The 22,214-nt window shown below is 46.2% G+C and overlaps 1 protein-coding gene across 9 annotated transcripts in view; it reads left to right on the top strand.

Annotated features, from left to right (window-relative positions):
- LOC103316545 (PH domain-containing protein DDB_G0287875) overlaps window positions 1–22,214 on the top strand; it is a 73,368-nt gene that overhangs the window by 27,541 nt on the left and 23,613 nt on the right. For 2 of the 9 annotated variants that reach the window (XM_016990146.3, XM_016990147.3), the window contains 6 exons: window positions 8,301–8,348; window positions 12,919–13,129; window positions 20,015–20,270; window positions 20,588–20,750; window positions 21,814–21,903; window positions 21,990–22,073. In XM_016990146.3, the coding sequence (XP_016845635.1) occupies window positions 12,934–13,129; window positions 20,015–20,270; window positions 20,588–20,750; window positions 21,814–21,903; window positions 21,990–22,073 (789 nt within the window). In that variant the 5' untranslated portion in view covers window positions 8,301–8,348; window positions 12,919–12,933. Of the gene's footprint in view, window positions 1–8,300; window positions 8,349–11,195; window positions 11,426–11,547; window positions 13,130–16,054; window positions 16,235–20,014; window positions 20,271–20,587; window positions 20,751–21,813; window positions 21,904–21,989; window positions 22,074–22,214 lie in introns of those variants that run through there. The other 7 variants (XM_031931102.1, XM_031931103.1, XM_031931105.1 and 4 more) reach the window with 7 other exon arrangements.

Below are 22,214 nucleotides of genomic sequence, written 5' to 3' on the forward strand. Positions count from 1 at the left end.
CCCAGTTCGAGCTTTCTTGGGGCGGCGATTTTCCGGGCTCTCCTCCTCGAGCACATGCAGACGTGCGAGCTGAGCAGAGAAGAGCGAAAATGTGCAATTTACACCCGAGCAGCGGCGGCGGCACACATAATACAGCGCGTAATTCATAATAAAACGGTAAACGAACGAGCCGCCGCCGCGCGCGCTCCGTTGTGTGTTAAGCGGCTCTCCAGAGCCGGAAAAGGAGGCGGAGAGAGAGAGAGAGAGAGAGAGAGAGAGAGAGAGAGAGAGAGAGAGAGAGAGAGAGAGACTTTTTGAAGAGAAGCATAGAGATCTTTATCCGCGACTCGCGCTCGCGCGCATACATACATGAATATAGGTGCATCCAGTGCGCAGTATACGTAACTACGTACTGTTCGATCTCGTGGAGGAGGTGTAATTTGATATTTACTGCAAGTCTCTCTGTGTATAATACGCGTGCGCGAATACGTTTCGAGCCGAGAGGAGAATGGTAACGGTTTGTTATTCGAGTGATTGTGTATACACTACTGGACACATTTTTTCATCTTCGGCGAAATAGAAGAGTGGTATACCTGATCTTACAATTTAACGCCTTTTTCTCGTCCACAAAGCGGACTTTCACGAAGCTCTCGTCATTATTATTTAAAGTATCCGCAGAAACGTGTTCCCAGTATACGCCGCTCGATACCGTCCATCCTCCAGCTCCTAGTATTCCCCCGAAACTGAATCTTTCATAAATCTCGACACGTGCTAGCGTCAATATTCCATCGACGTTTAACCTTGTTCCTTGAATTGGGAATCGACAGCTCGGCGCATCAATTTCCGAAACTCGATTGGCACAACTCCCGCTAAGAGGATAACTGCGAAGCCGCCGCCACTCCCACAGAGCTACAATATGCTATACAGAGCGTCGAGAGGATCAGCTACGTATACACTCCTTATGCGGCTGCAACTCGCGAGCAAGTCTGCCTATTATCGGCATTCCACATCGGACTCGCGCAGACCAACGATCGTCTCAGTCTGCTGGCCGTAAACTCGTCCATCATCCACACGCGTAAAAATAATAACAGCAGCAGACGCTGCGCATCGACACGTGTGCTGCTGCTGCTACAGACAACGGTGATTTCTCGCGCCGTGCGACCCAGTTCGACAACAATTCCTTTATGTTTGCGGCTCTCTCTCTTTCTCTCCGTTTGTCGCGCGGGCGGTACGTACATGCACCCTCGAGAGAGAGAGAGAGAGAGGAGCGCGCGTGTGTTTGCGCCGGAGGCGCGTATTTATAATTTTTGACCCGGTTCTCGATCAGGACTTATTTTTCTTATTCTTTTGTCGTTTGCTTATTTTTTTCTCGGCGCGCACGCGAGGATTGAATCGAATTGGATTGGAAAACGGAGTAGGGTGTAGTGAGAGTATTTCGGGATCGTGAAATTTTAAAGAGCGCCGAGGAGTGTGTTTCGATGTTTCTCAATGCCGCTTTCGGAGCGTCGAGTATGAAAATTTACGATATCTTATTTCTCGAGACTTTCCTTTCGATATTGCCTCGCTGAAATTCGGATAATGCGTGCGCGGGTGGCTCTATACAAGCGAATGCTCTCACTGAGTTTTGCGAGGATACCTTTTATCCTCGACATGCAGAAAGAAGCGTGATATTCCAAAAATTAACCAATGTGCTCTTCGATATATTTTTACAACGATTTTCCAAAAATACTATCGATTTATAAGCGCGAGAGTTTACCCGTAACCAAGCCAAAAATACACGTTACGCGTTAAAATGTCATCGATGCACAGTCCAATTGGCAAAATTTGAAAATTAGCAACCGTAAAGCCGATAATTAAGGTAGCTCGTAACGGAAGTGCAACCAAAATTCTGGCGCGCATATTTTAAGCTTTTTCCAGCTGTAACGTTGCCGCCGCCGCTGCTGGTGTTGCTGCTGCAGTTCTCCGCCAACGCAAATATAAAGCGGAGGACGCAAATATTTTACTGCCGACGCGGCGGCGGTGGAACAGGAAACGGTGATGAGGGAGCGTGAGAGAAGGAAAAGCAGTTAGGTAGAAGCGATCTGTATTTCGGCGCGCCGAGGGGATGACTCATCTCCGCAGCCGTGTCAGTCTTAGGTTGAATGTACAGCCGGTCGTTAAACTTTTCTGAAAACAATAACAGAGAGCGAGGCTCTCGACTGATGGCGAGGCTTTGATGTGGATGATTATTCGATGCACTCGATTCGTTGTTTTTCTTTTGATGATTGACGGAGAATATATATTGATTTTTGCAAATCTTTGTATCAGTTGATGAAGAATGTTTGCATCGTCTGTCACGTAAGTTAAAATAGAACCAGCAGATGCCTTCGATTAATGTTGATTCAATGCACTTGAGGATAAGTTTGTATCGAGACGATTGAATAGCTTCATTGACAAGCATGTCAAAATTTTTCACAAAGTTCATATAGAATATTTGTCAACATATGGTTTCCATTGTTTATCACCATCTCAACCCGAAGCTGGCCAACCCCGCAAAAAAAACAGCTCATACATAGAAAAGTAAATGGGTGTTGCAACGACTCGCCTCGAGCGCCAGCCTCTCCTCGAGAATCGATACATCAATAAGGAAGAGCAGCATAGCGGTTTTCCCCTTTACGGAGCAACGAGTAAGCGGAATCCAACGCTGCTGCACACAATGAGCGTCGAAAGGTCTCGTCTCTCTTTCTCTCCGTGTCAATGAGTCATCCGAAGTCGATTCTGCGCGCTCGGCAGAATTCCGTGCGAAATGAAATGAACGTGTGGCGCTTGCCGACTGTGTCCGAAGGCTGATGCTGCTGCTCATGTGTGCATTGCTGTATTATGTATAGTATACGTGGGATGCCGGCTGAGAGACAGTGGGTTTTTGTGGCTCTGCGGAGGCGTTTTGGAGGAAGTTTTGTGATCTATTACTTCTGGGAATTGTGAACGGAGTTATTAATTCATACGTATACAAAGAGAGCAGGTTCGTTTGCTCTCCGATCATCTCGTGAATTAATTCATCGTATGTTTTCCGATCAAATCGTAATTCAATCCGTGCGATTTTCACTGGGGCATGCCAGAGCAGGAAAGGGCTGATGAATAATGGAATCATCTGACGACAGCTTGAAGAATTCAGTGTAACACAGATCTCGTATAACTTTAATCCCAAGGCAAGAGAAAAAAACTCGGGATTTCAATCTCACGCCGAACCCACATCTGATTAGTCTCGGGGAACACACTGGGACCCGTTAGACGAGACTCGTTGTTTTTCTCGGAAGCCGGAGCAACGACAATGTCCCTAGTATCTAACGAGTGTGAAATGCCCGGATTTTCTCATAGAAGCTCGGTTTTAATGGAGACGATGAGCCATGCCGAGTCCAAATTGAGCAATTAGTCTCTCGGTGAATCACGCCTGGCCCTGAATCTTCAACGGCCTTGTCTTCGCTCTACTGGATTATTTCATACTTTCGAATCTCCGTGGTCTCATTAAAAAGGAACAGAGGTTCTTCTTAAGCTTTTTTGTATTATTCCGTTGTTGGTTGATCCTACAGTCTGCTCTAAAAATATCGTAGAGGCAGTATTTGATTGGGCCTCCTCTCCCACTATTCAAATTCTTTGTGTCTCTGGTCAACGATAATAGGTGGCGTACAGTCAGTTTTCCATTTCCCTCAACGATATTTGCGATTCCAGTGCATATAAGCGGTTTTTCACCTACGCTAAAACTGACTTTTATTGGGCCAGCTTGGGCTGCTCATGCTGCAACTGCCTTAAACTTTTGGCAATTTAAATGTGGTATCTCTATGAGTTTACCTGACTTTCAGTAAATTTTCGGCGAATCAATCGAGGAAGACACCACATCCACAAATCGCTGACTCCATCAGTCTTCCTAGACAGCTTGAAAGTTTCGGAATCGATTCCTCGTGCGGCATCATAATACAAGACTCGGAAATAGAACTCGGAGCCTATGAGCCTGCATAGAACGCAGCCATCCAAAGGTGACAACGACGTATACCGACGACTGCGTACGGCTTCGATATCCATTTTCAGGTTCAGGGCTATAGCAACTCCTCCTTTAGCGAGCGAGGGATAGTCAGTCACGGAAACTACTCAGCTCGAGCGTCCAGGGTCACGGCTCCACTAAAATAAAACTCAAAGCGAGAAAGAGAAAAAGAGAAAGAAAGGAGGAAGGGAAAGTAAAAGGCGGCTCGTGTCGCCAGGAAAAAATCCATACCGTTAATCATGCAAAGTAAAGGTCTCTCTCTCTCTCTCTCTCTCTCTCTCTCTCCGAAAAGGCCATGCAGTGCACGCAACTCTCGGGGCTGACTCATGCTTCGCTCCTCTCCGTGCGTGCGTGCTTCGTCTCCAAAAACAGTCCCTCGCGATTCTCGTGACTGCAAGCGAGTAGCGCACTCTCTCTCTCTCTCTCTCTCTCTCTCTCTCTCTCTCTCTCTCTCTCTCTCGCTATCTTTTCTTTTTTTCACGTGCGCTTGTGTATCACATGCATATACCCGAGCGTACAGAGCTGGAGGACGAGCCTCGAAAAATGCTGTCGCATGCGAGTTCGATGTGCGACTAAAGAGAGGAGACGCGCAGCGAGGAAGGGAGAGAACGGAGGATGGATGTGTAATCCGATCCTCGCCTCGGCGGCTCTCTTCATTCAGCTGCGTTTTCGGAGAGTGACACTCGTATCTAGTGTATATAGTGCTACCGGATCGTGGATGAAAGGGTTATAGAGATGGGCTTGTCTGTGAGTAAGAGAGCGAGGAGGCTAATTTGGTTGTGGGATGGGGAGAGATACGCGGACTGACTAATTTTCGTGATACGGAGATATAAACATTGAAAGAAGAAATCAAACGAATCCTGAGCACTTTTTTACGTCTGCGACGCGACGCGAGCGAGGATAAATGGAGTACAGAAGATTCATTGAAGACTCATTGAAAAGAAGGTGTAATGGGATATCTGTACGAAAGGGTTAGCGGTGGCTAGAAGGGCGCGAAAGGAGGATCGGGGACTAATTAAATTAAAACGCCGCGCGGCCTTTATCCCCCGATGCTATATCCTTACATACCCTCAACGGCGACATGGATCTGATTGGCCAAATTAATTGGATTGGCGAAATCGAATTAATTGCAAAGCCGAGCTTGCGTTTGACCCGCTGGACGCTTATACGTACTTCGTATAGCTGATCCCCCTCTTTGCCGCGTGTGCGGCTCATATACCAGGAGACCAGCACGCCGCTGGCTCTTTATTAATGCCCCATAATTGCGGCTTCCCTCTTGCATGGCATATTTGCATCGGCCCCGTGACAAGGGTCAAGGGATGATTCCGCTAAAACAACCTTATCGGTGATTAAGCCGTATACGAAAACACCGCGCCTCGCCGTAAATTCGAAACGTTCCTGGTATAAATCAAAATAAAAAATTCGTCGTCTCGAAAACGTAATCGTCTCTTCTTTTTGTTTTAAAATTCGTAGAGGAATTCCGGGACGTGCGCGGATGGGCCCATACGGCGAACGGACGTGCGTGCCTTCCCACACAGCTGCCACTGCTGCATTATCATAACTCGATATGCGACGCGAGCGACACGCAGAGAACGTCGACCTGCCGATCATTATCGTTCTCTTTCTCTGTCGCTCTGCCGAGCGAGAGAGAGATTGCTCCGTGCCGCTCGCTTTTATTCTGGCGGATTGATGCGAGGATACGGTTTACGCTTATGACGATCGATCCCGCTTCGATTGATTGTCGGGCGATTATATGCTGGAGGTTTGCGACTTCGATGAAAACAAAAATCAATTACGGCTCGTTCGCCGCTTTTACAAAGAAGGAACGTTTGCGAGCGTATAATTATGCCGAGCGACGCATTACGCGAGCTTGTACGCCTGCCAAAAAATCCAAAGTTTGCAACACGTCCGGCAGCAGTATAGTTATACAGCAGCTAGTTGCCAAAACTCCGGGACGCAAAGACAGCAAAAATCAGCAACAACACCCGCCGCCTCTAATTATAGTAGGGACACCTTGTCCAACTCTCCCTTTCTCTCTTGTGCGACATTGCGTCGCTTGCATAAATAAACAATGCACAGTGTCCTTTTGTGCAGCGTCGGGACCGACTGCTGCAAAGTTTTCATAAAGGCGCGTAAAATGCCGGGTATTTTTTTTTCACCGGCTCTCTCTCTCTCTCTCTCTCTCGCCCGACTTCGCGGCCGGAGTTTTGCGGAAAAATTACTCGTTCGGAAAAACGAGCACTCGCCCAGGTGGCATAAAAGAAAAGTTGAGACAAAGCTTCGCACTGGGTATAATACCTTGTATATAGTACAGTATACGCGTATACTCTGCCGTGTGCAATTGCGCGCGCGCGAGGAACCTTCGGAAATCCAAAGCGAACTTTTCTCGAATTTTACAATGTCCTGTGCGCTGCGGGATGTTACTAGACTATAAATACGCTTTTGTAATTTTCTCGTTATTGGCAAGCGTGAGAGAAGTGTTATATTTAGAATACTAGAACGCAGTGGTACAATGATTTTATGTGCACGCGTCATCGATTCAATTGAAATGTATTTAATTATGCGACGTGTATGAACTAGTAATGAAAATCTAAAAATAATAATTAATCCGCTAGATGAGAAGCAAAAAACAGCGACAAAGATTCTGACGATGCCATTTAACTTTGGCTGTTCCACGCGGAAGAAATAACTAAGCGAGGACAAAAAAGGGAGAAAACGAATCGAACGTGAAAAGCAACGACGAAGGGTCTCTCTACCGGCCGGTCTATTGTTGCTTTCAGTCCCGCGCGTTGTCGAATGATTACGAGAGCAGTGAACGAAGAAAAAAACTGGCTGCTGCGAGTGGACTCCTTGTGACTCCGTGGAGCTTTCCTTTGGAATACAGAACCGGTAATGGCGAGGAATATAAGGGAGATACAATCGTAGAAAAATAATCATGAATCGCGCTTTTTCCCTTCGTCCCCTTTCGTCTGTATTGTGTGGAGCGAAAATTGAAATCACCTAGAATTTTTCATTCTAATCAGTCTCCAAATCCCCTCTCTCTCTAAGCTAGAAATTGCCAGGACCATCGAAATCTCAGGTGCATCAATCCACTTGAGTTTCCCCGCGAAAGAGGAGGATTTGCGGAGGAAACCCTCTCCAGCCCTCGAAACACAATATCCTCCAGAAGAAAATCACCGAGAGCGATTACTCCGCAGCTCAAGCTCCGTACAAAAGAGAATACCATCCCCTGGCTTCCATAATCACCGCGCGAAAATCACCAGATACGCGGACAGGACAAAGCACGAGTCTGCCTGAAAAATCCCAAGACAGGGAGTAAATCTCCTCCGAAAAGCAAAAAAAAAGAGAGAGAGAGAGAGAGAGAGAGAGAGAGAGAGAGAGAGAGAAGCAAACGAGACGAAAAGCGTCTGAGCCGTTGCAGCGACGCTGCGTTCGTTCACTCCTTTATAAATAGGCGCAGACGAAGAAGAAGAGAGCGAAGAGTTTCATCTCTCTCTCTCTCTCTCTCTCTCTCTCTCTTTCGGTCGGGCGTGGCAGCTTTTGGAGTAGTCCTCGTCAGTCGACGACGACGTTCTTCTTCTTCTTCTTTGCATCTCCCTTCAACCTCGTGTTTTTGTTGCTTCGCCTCTTCTGCTTCTTCTTGTTTCGGCTTATTCTCGCGCCCCGATGTGTCTCACTTGCTGCGCTAGTAGTGACGACGAGAGGAAGAGAGACGATGCGTATCATCATCGGGTGGGAGTTTAATAAAGTGCTCGCTCGCGCGCCGCCGAGGCTACTCCGACTAATATGCACCGGTGAAGAGACATTTCCTTAGGTCTTGTCTGTTTAACGCTATTTTATTCAAGCCGATTGCTCTCCGCTTTTAACGTCGATGATCGATACTCTTTCGTTAAGGTGATCAATAAAAAGAGTCTAGAGATCGGTGATCACCAATTTGTGTACTTATCTGTCAGTGATTGCGAGCTGAGAAATGATAAGAAGGTTCTGATATCATAAGCACACGGCAGTGGCGGCTACAATATATTGTGGAAGTGAATTTCTCTTATTAACTAATAACTCAATTCATCAATCACAATTTTTAGAGGAGTTCGAGCGTCAATAAGTAGTGAAGGCATGAGTAATCGAAATAATTTCACTGGGGCGTAGACTGCAGCGCTTGGATATTTTTCCAGCGTTTTCACTATTTTTAAGAAAGTCATACACATTTATTCTCATCTCGTTTCTTTTATCCTCTCTATCTCACTCTGGTACAACACACGCAGATAGCATTATACTGACGATTTCACTTTCTCTATGATTTCAGATTTTCGGGCTACGCGCACTGCACTTAAAATGTCGTTCACCGTGTAAGGTAAGATATGATCTTCGCTATATTATACACTTATGACTATTCTTTTGTCGTGATGAAAACAAACGGACCTAGCGAAATTGAATGTCGGTTCTCTCGGTGTCGGTTCAATGTCAGCTGTCTCGGTATATGAAGCGCCTATCTCTCCTCGCATTTCTGAAAAACACATGTCGAGCATCGAAAAAAGATAACCGCAGTGTACAGCCTCGTGACGACGTGGTCGCCGTCCTCGTAAATCAAAGTCGAGAGAACACGTTATCGGCGCGCGAGCGAAACTTTAAAAGTAATTTTGGAGTTTCCCTTCCGCGATGCGTCACGTCGGCTTGTACACTTCCGGAGGAAAATCCCTCGTGCAACGGGTGTCGTACAGAATTTTTCAAGAAACCCTTTTAGCAGATCTTATATCTACCTAAAGCCTTTGTTGCGCTTGACGGCGAGGAGGTGAACAGGAATGCACTTTGCCCGTGGCTTTCGGATTAAATTGTTTTGGGAGTTTCCCAAAGGGAGAAGTAAAAGTATAGCGATTTTCTTGGTGATTATAAATTCATGTAACTGTCTTTCAAATTGATTTTCTTCGTATTTTATCATTTTAAACGCGAATTGAACTGTTAATGCCATACCAATAATTGAAATAGTTGATGAAGGGTGGATCTTGGTACAGGAGTATAAAGAAGCCAATTTAAAATGAAAAAGATCGAAGAAAGTCTCTTCAATTTCTCGCAAAAAAGAGAATTAAAAGCTAACAGAAGACGTTAAATTAAAAGCAAATTTTCCTTCTTTTGTGCTGGTATAATAGAGATAAATATCTTGGGTGAATTCAGAAATGAAAGCTCTGATTCACTTTCAATTATCGAGATACTAATCAAAACAGTTCTTGAAATCGTCTTCCGTTCTCACAAGTGGGTCACCTCGATTTTCGCTATATTGCAAAAGTATGTATCGCTCGCGACGAGAGGGAAAGTCACATGACGAGTCGCTGCTCAACTTTAAAACTAGTCATAGCCAGGAATTATATAGTTTCTGGAATGTCTGTTATCGTAGTACTGCATTACGTGGGATTATTAAATTTTTCTTTATACCTTTTCACGATTGATATTGTTTCGGTATATAGATGCTGGAAAAAAATGCCAACTGTCAAGATAATGCTAGTGCAATCTACTGAAAACGTTTATCTCCTCGCTATTTAAAGCTACTTTTTTTATCTATAGTCATATATTTTCTACTGTATCTTTTGTGTCAGGTAGTAATTGGTGTTTACCAAAATCATTAATTTTCTTATACAGTGAGCTTTTTATAACACAGCTGAACAATGAATAGTACAAAAAATGTGACACTTACAAGTCAATACTTTTTTGTAAGTCCGAGCAGCGCAGCCAAATGCCCAGAACTTTTTATTAATCTTTTTATATGAAGCTTGAAAAACGGTAACCTTATTGCGATATATGCTATAGAACAATAAGTAAAGACACTTTTTGCTTATTCTTTTTATGCGATATCAATGTTTGTTTCTCTAATAATATAAGATCAATCTATAGCAACATATTAAGCACACATCAAAACATTACACTTCGGTAGAGTCGAAAGGAAGCTAGATTTGTAAGAGTAAATTTGTAAGAGAAATTTGATACTATTTGACGGTAACAGGATCGAGTGTGCTAGAAAAATCTATTATATCCTCTAAAAGTGAAATGCTTCCCTCTCCAACGTAATCTAGAAGCTTAATCTGGGTGATGTATTGAATCTCGAGAGCAGCCTCTTTAGGAGATACCTGCCTGATTTTAGGTCAAATCTGGATCGATGTCGTATATGGGTCACTATTCAACGAATCGCCGTGACCTTGCGCCTACTCTGAAATTTCCAATTTTTAGGAACATTTTTATTTAATTGAGTGGATAAACAACTTTTCTCATAGGTTTATAATCAAGTGTCATTTCAAAAGTATGTCACAACTCAATTTGCTGACTATAAGAATGGAGTCTAGCGTGGTATACAAATGTGTCAGCGTTATGGCTTCAACCGCGATAAAATTGTTGCCGATCCACATTTGGCGTTCTCGAAACGGTTCAGTTTGCGCATACTTCTAGTGGCTTATATAACTATAACACCTCGATGTATATCAAGAGGCTACGCGAGCGTCGAATTTCATGTGCCGTGTCATCGCATTATTAGAGCGCGCTGCATCTTCTTCGGAAATTTATTTAGATCGGAATGGAGAAACAAATGTACCGCGCAATTCGGTTTATGACGCATACGTACTAACAGCTTGACCTGAAATACTCTACTTACAAAACACTTTGATTTACTTATAAAAAAGTTCAAACCGAATCTCACTCATACCTAACAAAACGTATTTTCTTCGCGCGATCCAGATAACTCACTCAAAGCAAGCACATTATATTCTCGCTCCAGATCGTTTTTTCATCGGAGCAAATTTGAAATTTTTATACCGCGCACATGAATATTTCATGAAAAACAAATTCAGCCATCACCACCTCGTCCGGCCATCAACGCACCGTGAAACTCCCCACTTCCTCTTCTCATCTCCGAGCATGACACAAAAGCAAAGTAGCGACGCAGAAGGAATTTGAAGAGAACCAGAATCACGCGCGGAGCAGTGGCGCTGGGATCCGCGACTCGGCGGCGTACCAGCTGGATCTGCAAGGTCAAGGTCGTCCGTGCGCAGGGTGCACGCGCAATCGATGCTACCCCCTCTCCCGGCTCGCTCGCTCGCGTGCAGGACCAGCAGCAGCATCCCTTCCTCTTCCTGCGCCGGATTTGAGCGCGCGTGTGTGTGTGTGTGTGAGTGTGAGCTCCCGGTAGTCCTCGCGATCACATTGCTGCTGCTGCACCGTTGCCATGGGAACCGAGTTCCGTCTTCTCTCGTCTCTCCTGACCCATTCCCGAGGATGCGATTCCGATGCGCCAGAAGCAGAGCCGATCTCAGTCTGCCACGCGAGACTATCGAGTAGTGCGGTTATGCGAGAGTTCTGAGTGGTCATTGTTGTTTTCGGAAAGTGCTTTAATTCGTGGCGCCAAGGAGTTTGGTAATAGCTGGGAGTAGTTCTCCGGGGACGTTTGATGTGAGTGAGCGGTGTTGTGCGAAGTGATGGCATTTGTAATTTGAAGTTTATAAAAAATCATCATGACGATTCAATCGTCTCCGTCTTTGTAAAGAAGTTAATTCTTTACTTTTTCATTTTAGTCAATTTGGCGCAGATGTGCGTTTTAGAAGGATTAGTGCTGGAATTTTCAAAAATCAATAACTTTACGAAATCTTGGTAGTTCCCTGCTGAGAAGAGATGTCCCTATTGCTGGTCGGGATTATGTAACAGAGGACTGAATTTTATTCTCTATACGTCTGAAACTTGGCATCGGATTTTATAGCCAGCATAAGACGTTGTACACGACATCTCTTCTTCCAATCACACAATATTTATTCACTATCCATTCCAAGTGTACCTAACTCATATAATGTTTCACAGTTTTGTCAACCGACAAATTATTAACATCGTTTTTCACCAAAAAGCACACATTTTTTCGTTCATTTGAATCGCACTTCAAATCCCCATGCCAGTCACCCCGTATCAAAGAGAAAGAAACAAGACCAAGTAACTGAACTCAGCAACCCTCTCAGCTTATACGTAACAAAAGGTCAACGTCTCCCCACGTGTCGCAAAAACGCGTCGCGCCTCACCTTCGTCATCATCGTATACACTATACCTCTCGAAGCTTCGTGTACAAAGCGTCTCACCGACACGCGGCAATAACGTGCAGTGTATAACTCGCGCGTTAACGCCGGAGGGGGCGAATTAAGAAAATCGAGTGCACTTCGGGGGGTCGCGTCGTCGAAAAGACCGTCGACTATGAGATACGTCTCGCGCAGAAGCCTAGACGTCTTTTCAGAGGTCCTAAGGTCAGGGCTGCTGCGCATCGATCGCGTCTCGAGTTGCGTACGTACGTCCCCTCCGGTGCATCTCCCGTTTCGTACATACAGTGCATTTGCCGAGATAAGAGAGAAGGCCGAGTGAGATGCGGAAGACGAGGTATTGAGAATGGGCTTTGGGGTTGATTGACGTGAGCGGATGGGGGTGAAGGGTGCGGGATTGGGATTGGTCGCGAGTCAGTTCAAGTTTTGATGTGTTCATTTCCGTTGATTCTACGACGATGCGTATACGAAAATAATTGAAATTTATTTAAGTATAACAGCTCGTTATTATTATTTTTTTCCCGTAAATTCATAAATCATGAATACGTTATTTCGAAAGTAGCTTGTGATTAATTAAATTCGTATGGCTTATGTTCAGGATTCGCATTGAACACGAATTTCCAGTTTGATGGGAATCATTACTCGAACGTCAAAGCTTCAATCCCTGTTATTTCGTAGAGTTAACCACCGGTAAAATTCAAATAACTCAGAGAAACAAACATTGAACCACTGCGAAAAATGTCTTCGAACACGACTCAGACCCCGCAAAACGGGGACAGCTCTAAGGGCACCTACCCGTTGCTGGGCATTTGGCTGCGTCGCATTAGCGACACGTATATTGGAGCCTGGCTGATCGACGTGTTCCAGGCGTCAACCCAGGCGATGGCGAGCGCCGCCGCGCCTCCCCAGTCGAGCGGCGGCACAGGTGGGCCCCTCAGCTTCATGGGCTGCATGAGAGAGGCCTCACCGCCGCCCTACGATGATCAGCCCCCGCCGCACATGCAGATGCACCACAGGCCACCCATGGGACTGCCGAGTGGAGAGTTCATGGCGCAGGGATACGACTCGATGCCCAAAGGTTAGTTAGTTGACTTTTTCCTCTTTTGTTATTGTTACTTACCAAGTTTACTGATATGAGAGAACCCCGATCTCATCTTCTTGCGAATCACTGCCTGCAGATATCCGTTGCTGAAAATAGGGTATACGTCGGATTCGCGTCACGAAGAGTCTTGCAGACGGTCGCAGATTTTTCAATCGTGTTCCCTTTTCATCGTTGAAATCGTATTCAGCACGTGCTTGATTTTCAACGAAATTACGATTACACGGAGTGGCGAATTCGAAAACATTCTGGTCGTTCTCCCCACTATTTGAACTTTACAGTTTACTGGTCTCCGGCTAGTGAGGATAGGTGGCGCATGGAAACTAAATTCCCTCATAAGAATCTGCGCGCTAATGTATACATAATAAAGAGGTGTAATGCCTGCTATACCAAAATTGTCATGCTATAACTGCAACTGACATTTTGGTTATAACATACTCTTGTTCTCTTGCAATCGTGTTTGAAAGACTTGTACGAAAGAAAGTTTTTCAATCAAAGGATTTCAATCATGCATAATAAGGGCTTCGAAAAGCGAAATGATTTTGCATCCCAAAGCAATCTCCGTGACCCACATCCCGTATGCACACCTGGACCCAAACTTGCCAAAAAAGAACCTCACCCGAAAGCACAAAGACGACGCAGATCCTCCCCTTCGTTGCACACCAAAAACGTGAGCCATACAACGGTCAATTATCCTCGTGACGCACCTCTCCCAAGAGAGAATAATAAGCGCAGCAGTACGGGAGATGGGATATAGCACATATAGACGCATCAGATACATCACCTAGAACTGCGCGTCGGCGAGTTTCCGCGCCGAGAACGCGACCCTGACCCTGTTCCACTTCTCGCTCGCGACGCGCAGGTCAAGTCGCGTAGGTATGTACGTACGTACGTACGTGTGCTGCGCGGATCCGGGGCACGTGCTAGCTTTTTGCTCTCCCGGGCCGCGCACCGCGAAAATGTGACGTATTCCGCGGTGGACTAGCTCGCGCCGAGGGAACGAAGAGGGGAGGGGGTTGGGTGCGATGCGAGAGCGTTCCAGTTATATTTACCGCCGCGGGGATAAACGAGTGGACGTATAAGCGAGTGGGCGAAGGCGAGATGCGCGTGGAGTTTCGTAATTGTAATCGACCGCGCCTGTAAATAAAGCGAATTCGCGCGTGGGAGAGTTCAGGGAAAAATGCCTCTCGCGCTACTCGTCGCGCATATTTTTCACTAGCCGTGACTCTCGCTTCCTCTCATCGGATTTCGTAATTAAAACGTAATTATGAGAGCGAGAGGAGTCGCACTGAAAACCTTTCTCGGGATCCGTCAGTTATTGCGACCTGAAATCTCGAGGGGAAATAACTCCTGTACTCCCATCGGAGAGTGACACGACAAAGAAACTCTTTCTCTAGATCCGAGAGCCACGTTCGAAATAATAATTTACATAATCGACGTGGAGCTCGATCCTTGGCGGCACAAATTGCAATATCGCGATACGCCTCGACGAAACTGCTGCTGCTGCGGTCACTTGGAAGGACGAAGACGTCGTTGGAGAGGAGCAGCAGAATCGTCACGGACAGCCAACTCTCTTATTCTCGTTCTCGATCACAACTTACTATCTTCTATACTTGATTTTCCCTACACTTTTAATTTTCCAAAAAAAAATCACGTTCCTCTTCAAAATCCACATACGTATATTATTATCAGCTAAGCGGCCGCCGTGAATCACCGTCAGCATACCAAGAATTATTTTGCAAGCCTGTATCTCCGCGCCAGATTAGATAAATCCAAGAATAATACAAAATCCGCCGTGCGCGCTCACGTCCCGATCTCGAAAATTAAGAAAGACGACTTGTCTCCCTCGTCTGCGTTAGCCGCAAACTAGTCTCGTGTGCATTCTTTCTCTCCTCTCGGCTACCTGTGACTGATGCCGCTTTTTTCCGCGACGACGACGAGTCGTCCGACGTCCTCGGGAATTCCGCGCGCGCGCCGACCGTGAGCTACTGCTGTGTTTTCTCCGTCTTTTATGTAGCAAGGATTTTTTACCCTCCCGCGAGCGGTGAGCTTTTCCGAAAAGAAGTGAGCGGTATATACGCTGGTTTTTTAAGGTATACATTTATTCCATACCTGGAAGCAGCTACTATAAGAACTCTTCTTGTAATTGCGAGAATTTAACGCGATGTTTTTTTACCGCAGCGAGTGTAAAGCGTACTTTTTAACATGTCCATAACCGCTCGTGTTTACACAGTCGCAATCGTTGAACCCATCGATACAAAAACAAACATCGATGAGAGAGGGACGCAAAAACTTGGCAGTAGCACGCGGAGCGCTTCCGAAAGTCAATTCACCGGGCGTCGCTGCGGCTGACACTCGTACACGCGCGCGTGTGTGTATTACTGTATACACACACATGTAGCCGCGCACACTCGTAACGGGAATTCCGACGGCTTTACCGCGAATTCACTTACTACGACTTCAGCTCGTACGCATCGCTTATCCAGCGCGTAACTGTAGTGCGACGCTTCATCCTTTTGAGAATCGCGATTTTTTTCGTACAGCCTTGGCCTTTCCTTCGAGATCGATCGCTCGCGCGATAACGTCCGCATCGGATGAAGGTCGTATTGATAAGTGATCGATCGATCCGTTATAAAATACGCTTTCAACGAAGAGATTCGCTGCGTACATTCTCCACTACTGTACGCATAAAATTGTGAAAATGTCTTCGCTATCGCATCCTCCTCCACCGGTAGTGGTAAATAAGAATCGTACACGGGAAATAATAGAGAGAAAGAGAGAGAGAGAGGGGGGGGGGAATAATGGAAACTAGCCTCCGTCCAATCGGCAGGAGTCTGTAATCTTATCGATAGAATCCATTATCGTTCGGCCGCGCCGAGAGAGCGCGCGGAGCCAAGTCAATCGCGTTAAGAGTCTCCGCGACTGCCTCTGAGGCTCTCAGTCATCAAAGTGTACTCTGCGAGGCGAGCGAAGCCAATTGTGTCACAAGCATAGTGTCTTTCTCTCTTAAACTCTATAATACATATCTACATGTGTGCACAGTTGCGTGGAGCAAGATGCTCGACGCGTTCGACGATTTATTCGGTAATTCTGACTGTGATCTGTGTTTGCTTTGTTCGCCTCTGTGCGTGTGTGTGTGTGTGTGTTTGTGTGTATAGCGATGGGCTTGTTTTTGGCTTTCGGAGCTACTGTGACTAGAAGTGTATTTCGTGCTAAATTCAAGAACTGTGTTTCTGAGTTTTGTTGCTCAATGGAATTCGTGGATAGACTTGTGAACGTTTCGCTCTGTTCTTTACGATGATGTGACGTAGCAGTTGGTATCGTATTTCGTTTTTGAGATGGTGCGGAGGAATTCATTGCGCCGCACGCATCGATTCTTCGAATATTTTGAATTAGTTAAACGCGAGTGTGCTTTGGATATTTCACGTATCGTATCGTTTTCGACGGATCTAATAATAAGGATTAGATAAAAATTTCGAGCGGCTTACGCTGCGTCTGAAATTAAAAATCTAATCTGGACGTGCTCTTGAAACGAAATCCTTCGATAGTTTCTTTTTTGCGCGCTCGGTCTCAGGAGATACGCAGATTAAATTGCGTGACTTATCGCGAGCGTCGATCATAGCGCGTTTGCAACGCGTAGAAATCGCTCTTGAGGAATTTTTCAAGCATCAACTTACCGAGTAACGAATAGCCACCGACCGAATAGAGAAATTAATTGCGCTGAGTATTTTCTGAAATCCAAACTGCAACTGATGACCAAACTACAATCGAGCAAATTTAACCTATCCTCTATATTTCAGACACGACAAATTCTTCTCTGTTTATACGTCCGAATAATCCACTTCAAGGCGAAAAATCATCAGAATGGTATCGTCGATAAGGATTTTATTTCGCCGCGCTCCGCTTGACCATATATAGACCCGCTGGGACTCGTGAGAAAGCGCAGCGTCGTCGTGGGCGACGATATTATCGAGAGAAGAGCCGAAAAAAGCTTATCGCCAGCTAGATTGTGAATCTAGCCGATAACGCGTGCGCAGCCGAGCACGCCGCACGATGTACACTAAATTGCGCTTCTCTCTTTCGATTCGCATGCAATTAATTAACCGCAGAGATATCGTCTTCCTGACATCATCCCGTGTACACGTGTGTACGTTTATACGCTACGCTGTATCTAAGATATGCACTAGCGGCAAGTACGAATTCGTCTTGTGTGTACATACAAACTATCGCGAATTTACAACGGTGTCGTGGTACTTACAGCGATTGCGCAACGTGTGTGTTTAAAGATAGTTGTAACGACGAGGATGTGTATTTTTAATCGAAACCGTTCGCGGACGTTTATCAATCGATCGCGGGTTTTCCGGGCCGATATATCGAGATGTACTTCAGCTCACAGAGGCTAGAGATTAAACGAGATTGCACCGCGGCGTATGAAATCAGCTCACGTAACGAAATTTCGATTGCGTGTAGGGATTCCGAGCTTTAATTGTGCGGCCGATGAAGCGCGATCGCATGTCGCCGCGTTGTTATGGATTTCGGGCGTGACGTGATTCGTTAATGGCGCGAGTGTGTCCGCTGTTGACCGATTGAATTTCTCATTCATCGCTATTCGGTGTGTTGTATCGTTATACGAGTATTGCACTCGTGATGGTTGAAAATGAATCTGCGCAGTTTCACACTTTCTCTTATTAATACCGCACGAGGCTAACTGTTTCCGGAATAATTCCCTCATCCGGTTAGTTTGATTCTTTTTTAACGAGCCATTCAGAGCCAGCCTTTCTCGCACCTTTTCCAATCGGATAAAAACCACAGTGTATAGTCGAACGTTCATATTTTCAGACTCTCTCCCCATCGTTCCTCTCGAATCTCAGCTGCAACCCCGTATAGGCTTCGAACTCTAAACAACCGGGAACACCCTCGGCGGAGAAAAAACAAAGGCCGGCATTATTACTCGGCATCCCCCCTCGGCTGTACACAAAAGGAGCCGAGAAAAAAAGAGTCTCCTCTCGTTCTATGTTACACGAAGCAGCTAGCAGACAGTGGTCTGCACCCGATATGCGTTTTTTTAATCGTCGTCCCTGCAAAAAGACCGTCTCCCTATTTTTGTCCGTACGTTGTGTGGAAATGACGTCAGGCGACGGCGCAGCTGCCTAATATCTGTATCTCCCGACTGAATATGAATGGCGAGAGCGAACCCCAGCTTCCGCTATGCAGGTTTATGCACACTCGAGGGATCGAGACTTTGCTTTCATATAGGCTCGAGAGTCGATTGAAAAGTCGCGTGGCTGTGGAGGAGCTACAGAAGCGTGGGCGGTGGTTCAAAATTTCGCTGCTAGGAAGCTTTTTTCGAAATATCGCACTGCATCGAGTTTGAAAGCTTTTAAAATTAGTCTCAGCTCTTTGGGCTCTCGTCACGTACGTTCGTGTGGTAAAACTAAATTTATTCGTCGAATAGATCTTTTCTGTACTTTGACATCGAATCTCAAAGAGAAAAAAAATTCCCTCTGCGAAAATCACGTTCGCCATATGTGCCTCGGCGTCTATTAGACAGTCTCTTTCATCGAGTCGCCTCTCGAGTCGATTGAAAAGTAGTCGTCGCGTAGGTCTCTATGAGCCTGTTTGCTCGTGGGCGGGGGTGGGTACACACACATACATGTCACTACACACGTGTGTATACCTAAAAGGGGGCTGCTGGCTCTCTTTTTCCACGCGCGCACGAGCGTCGAGTAGGATTTCTGATTGATGAGGACTTTGTGCTCGTTTTGATGAACTTTTTTTCGAGCGTTTGACGCGGGGGCTGCAACAGAAACGTCTAATAATGATATCGATGAACGAAGGAAGAGGATCACTGTGAGTTTTGAGCGATTCGATTGGCAGGTGTCAATTAAAGGGAAGCTGAGGGTCCACACTCGAAATCTGTTTTTTATATCTGCGTCATCGTTTGCTTCCTTCGAATAACAAACTCACTCTCGACCTACGTACGCAATTCACCAGCGAAAAGTTCATTACCAGCATCTAGAGCTCTCTCTCGCTCTCTCGTCCTCATCATCAAAAAGAACAGTCCTGCAGTAGCCGAGCTGAAGAGGCCGCTCGGTCGCGCAAAAGTGCCCACATATCTGGTGCTCTCCGCATCAGCGACAACTGCATGTATATGTCCCCTGGGCGAAGTGCGCGCGCGACCCCTTTGCCTATTTTTTCGCGCGCGGAGAAAGAGCACTTGCTCTTTGTCTCTTTCTCTCCCCCCCCCCCCCCCTCTCTCTCTCTCTCTCTCTCGGTCGCAATTAAAAGCCATCCGGCCGGTAACGAGTGCCGCTGCGCGACGACCTCTGTTGTTTGTTGCAATGCATCGCAGGTGTATAACCCCCGCGTAACAGTTGCCGCCCCCGAGAGCTGCAGCTTCCGAAAAATCGACTGCGCGTTTCATTGTGAAGCCAGCTCCCTTTCTATCTCTCTTTCTTCATTCGCCCTCGTTTTTTTCCTCCGAATTGATTTGCGCGCGACAGGTCGATTGTTACTCCGAGTCGTTAGCCGCGGTATAGTGCAGTGTGCGTTTTTTCGCGAACAGAGGTGTTGGTTTTAAGGTCGAGTCTTAACGGGTGATCGGAGATTTGGGTTTGCTGGGGAAAAAAGAGAAAGGAGCGCTGATGGAGTTTTTAGGGAGCCGAGTTGTTTTTACAGCTAATGGAGCGATTTGCAAACAGGAAGGAAGCGAGAGTGCAAGCTAAAAATTTGTTTTTTCTTTTCGAAGAGTCTGAAAAAAAGGCTCGTTTGGATTTTTAACAGAATGGAAACCTAATGGATTTTTATTCAACCTGTGTCCTGCATGAAAAAGCAAATCTCGCTAACTTTTTGCCTCGATTTCAGAGCCGAAAAAACGGCGCTTCCACCCGCTCCGAGGCCTCCGGCGAATCTTCCGCAAGAAGAGTCGCGGCGCGGCTGACGCTCGACTGTCGGGTGGCGTGGGTGCAGGCTCGGGTAGCAGCGACCGCGAGCAGAATGGCGAGCACATGACACTGCGTGACCGGGAGGAGGTCACGCTGAGGGACCCCGCTGGACGGGCCGCAGAGATCCGTAGCAGGAGCGCCAGCGAACTACTCACCGAGTCCGGAGAGCAGGATCGGTAAGTTTAACTTTCCTGAATTTTGCACGAGGAGAGTTTGAAACCTCGTTGCTGGCTGTTAATTATTTAATTTACTTACCTATCGTTCTTTTATTCGCTCGCAATTTGGCACCGAACCAGTAGAATTTGTTTCCCACGTTCGAATGCTTCTCCTGGAGAATTATGCAAACCGCGTTGACCCTTATCCTCTCTTTTTATTTGTCTCGCGAATAGTGTAAAACGCAACGTGCCAAGAGATTTTGGCTTTTATTTCACACGCGTAACCGAATATTATTAACGAATACCCAACGAATTAAAGCATCGATTTATATTTCCAGACTGTTTCTGCGGCGGAGAGGCATCGAGGAGTCATTCGCCAACCTGCAGCGCGGCTGCGTCGGCGCCGTTGGCCAGCTCTCGGTCTCGCACGACAGCGTTTTCCCCGGCGAGGTGGGCCACACTCGGCCGCTCTCGTCCCTCGATATGCACGCGAGCCTCGAGGTTCGTATATGGACGTCGTGAATTTTCATTCCTCGTCCGTCAGCTTTTTCCCCTCCTTTTTTCCCTCGCGGAGAGTATAAAATGGTTGATAGCGATGGGCTGCCCTCTCTCGCGCGATAAATGTCGCGGCTTGATTCGCCGGAGTATATTTATGTAAAATCGTACTTTTGCCCGTCGAATCGGTTGTTAATTTTTTCTTTTCCACCATATTTATAGAAATCGCAGACGGGATTTTGCTAGCTATACCAGATTAAGCCAATTAAAATTTTTATTCGTCTACTGTTAATTGCGAGATTTAGCGAGCGCATTTCAGCCTTTAATTAATTCGTGTGTATATTCTCGGAATGGCGCAATTAAACAGTAGTTTCATAATTAGTATTAGAAAGTGTGAAAATATCCAGGAGTTGCTTTAGAGCTGGAAAAAGAGATCACCGCGGGAGTTTTTAAAAGCGCGGGTAATTTAATAATCTTAAAAATCTCGCACGAGCCACACACGATGCAAAATATACACAACGAGCCGTGTAGATCAAAGCTAGAAATTCCAGCCGCATCTTGCAAATTGGCCGTTCGGTCACGAGTAATTAACCAAGCAAACCTGCTCCCCTCCAGCTATCGCGAGCTCGAAAAAAGAACCCACAAAGAAGAGGAGGAATAAGAAGCTTCTGCCGAGAAAAACTCAATGAAAAGGCAAACACCGCAGCGTGCGTCGTGCCGCATCGTTCCGTTCTGATACTCGAAGAAAGTCGCCCGCTCGCGTTTTCCTCGTTATTCCGGAGAATACCTCACGCACGCGTCTGTTTCTGTGCGTACATATCCATCCGATGGAGATCCATGTATGCATTATGCATCGAGCTCTGCTGATGTCTCGGACATGCGAGAGTCAAATTCTAGACGTCCGACTGACTTATAGCGAGTTTCGATTTTCTTTTCTCCCGCGCTAGCAGTCACTTTTTATTCTCTTAATTGATTCGCCACGAGAAGACGTAGAGTGAGTTTTACTCTCGTCGAGGAATAAATGAATGCATACGTGATTCCTAATAGACGCTTTATTTTCACTTCGCAGCGACGAACGGCTAAGGCGTCCACTACTAGTGAGGCTACCGAACACAAGGAAAGTCATCCCACTGGGCAGAGGAATCGGATATCGTTGCGGGTGAGTTTCCCTTCGATTTGATCGATTTTAAGCAAGATGCCATTAAGTGCGCTGTTGTTCTTACGGGTGACATGGTTGATTTATAGGTGCTGGAACAGATAAAGACGGTCATAGAGAACCGGAATCAGATCTCGGCGTCGCCGGGCACGGAAAACTCAAACTCGCCGCACGTGAGTATATTGTTATGTCACTGCCGTGGATGACGATGATAGCGAGATCTATGTTGCCTGGCTTGATTTTCGGCGAAGAAGCTGTCAGGTTACGTGAGCGCTCGTATTTCGCTGTACACTTTTTCAGCATAGATCGTCGAG

Source organism: Nasonia vitripennis, chromosome 1 (genome assembly GCF_009193385.2).
Source record: "Nasonia vitripennis strain AsymCx chromosome 1, Nvit_psr_1.1, whole genome shotgun sequence".
NCBI classification, from domain to species: domain Eukaryota; kingdom Metazoa; phylum Arthropoda; class Insecta; order Hymenoptera; family Pteromalidae; genus Nasonia; species Nasonia vitripennis.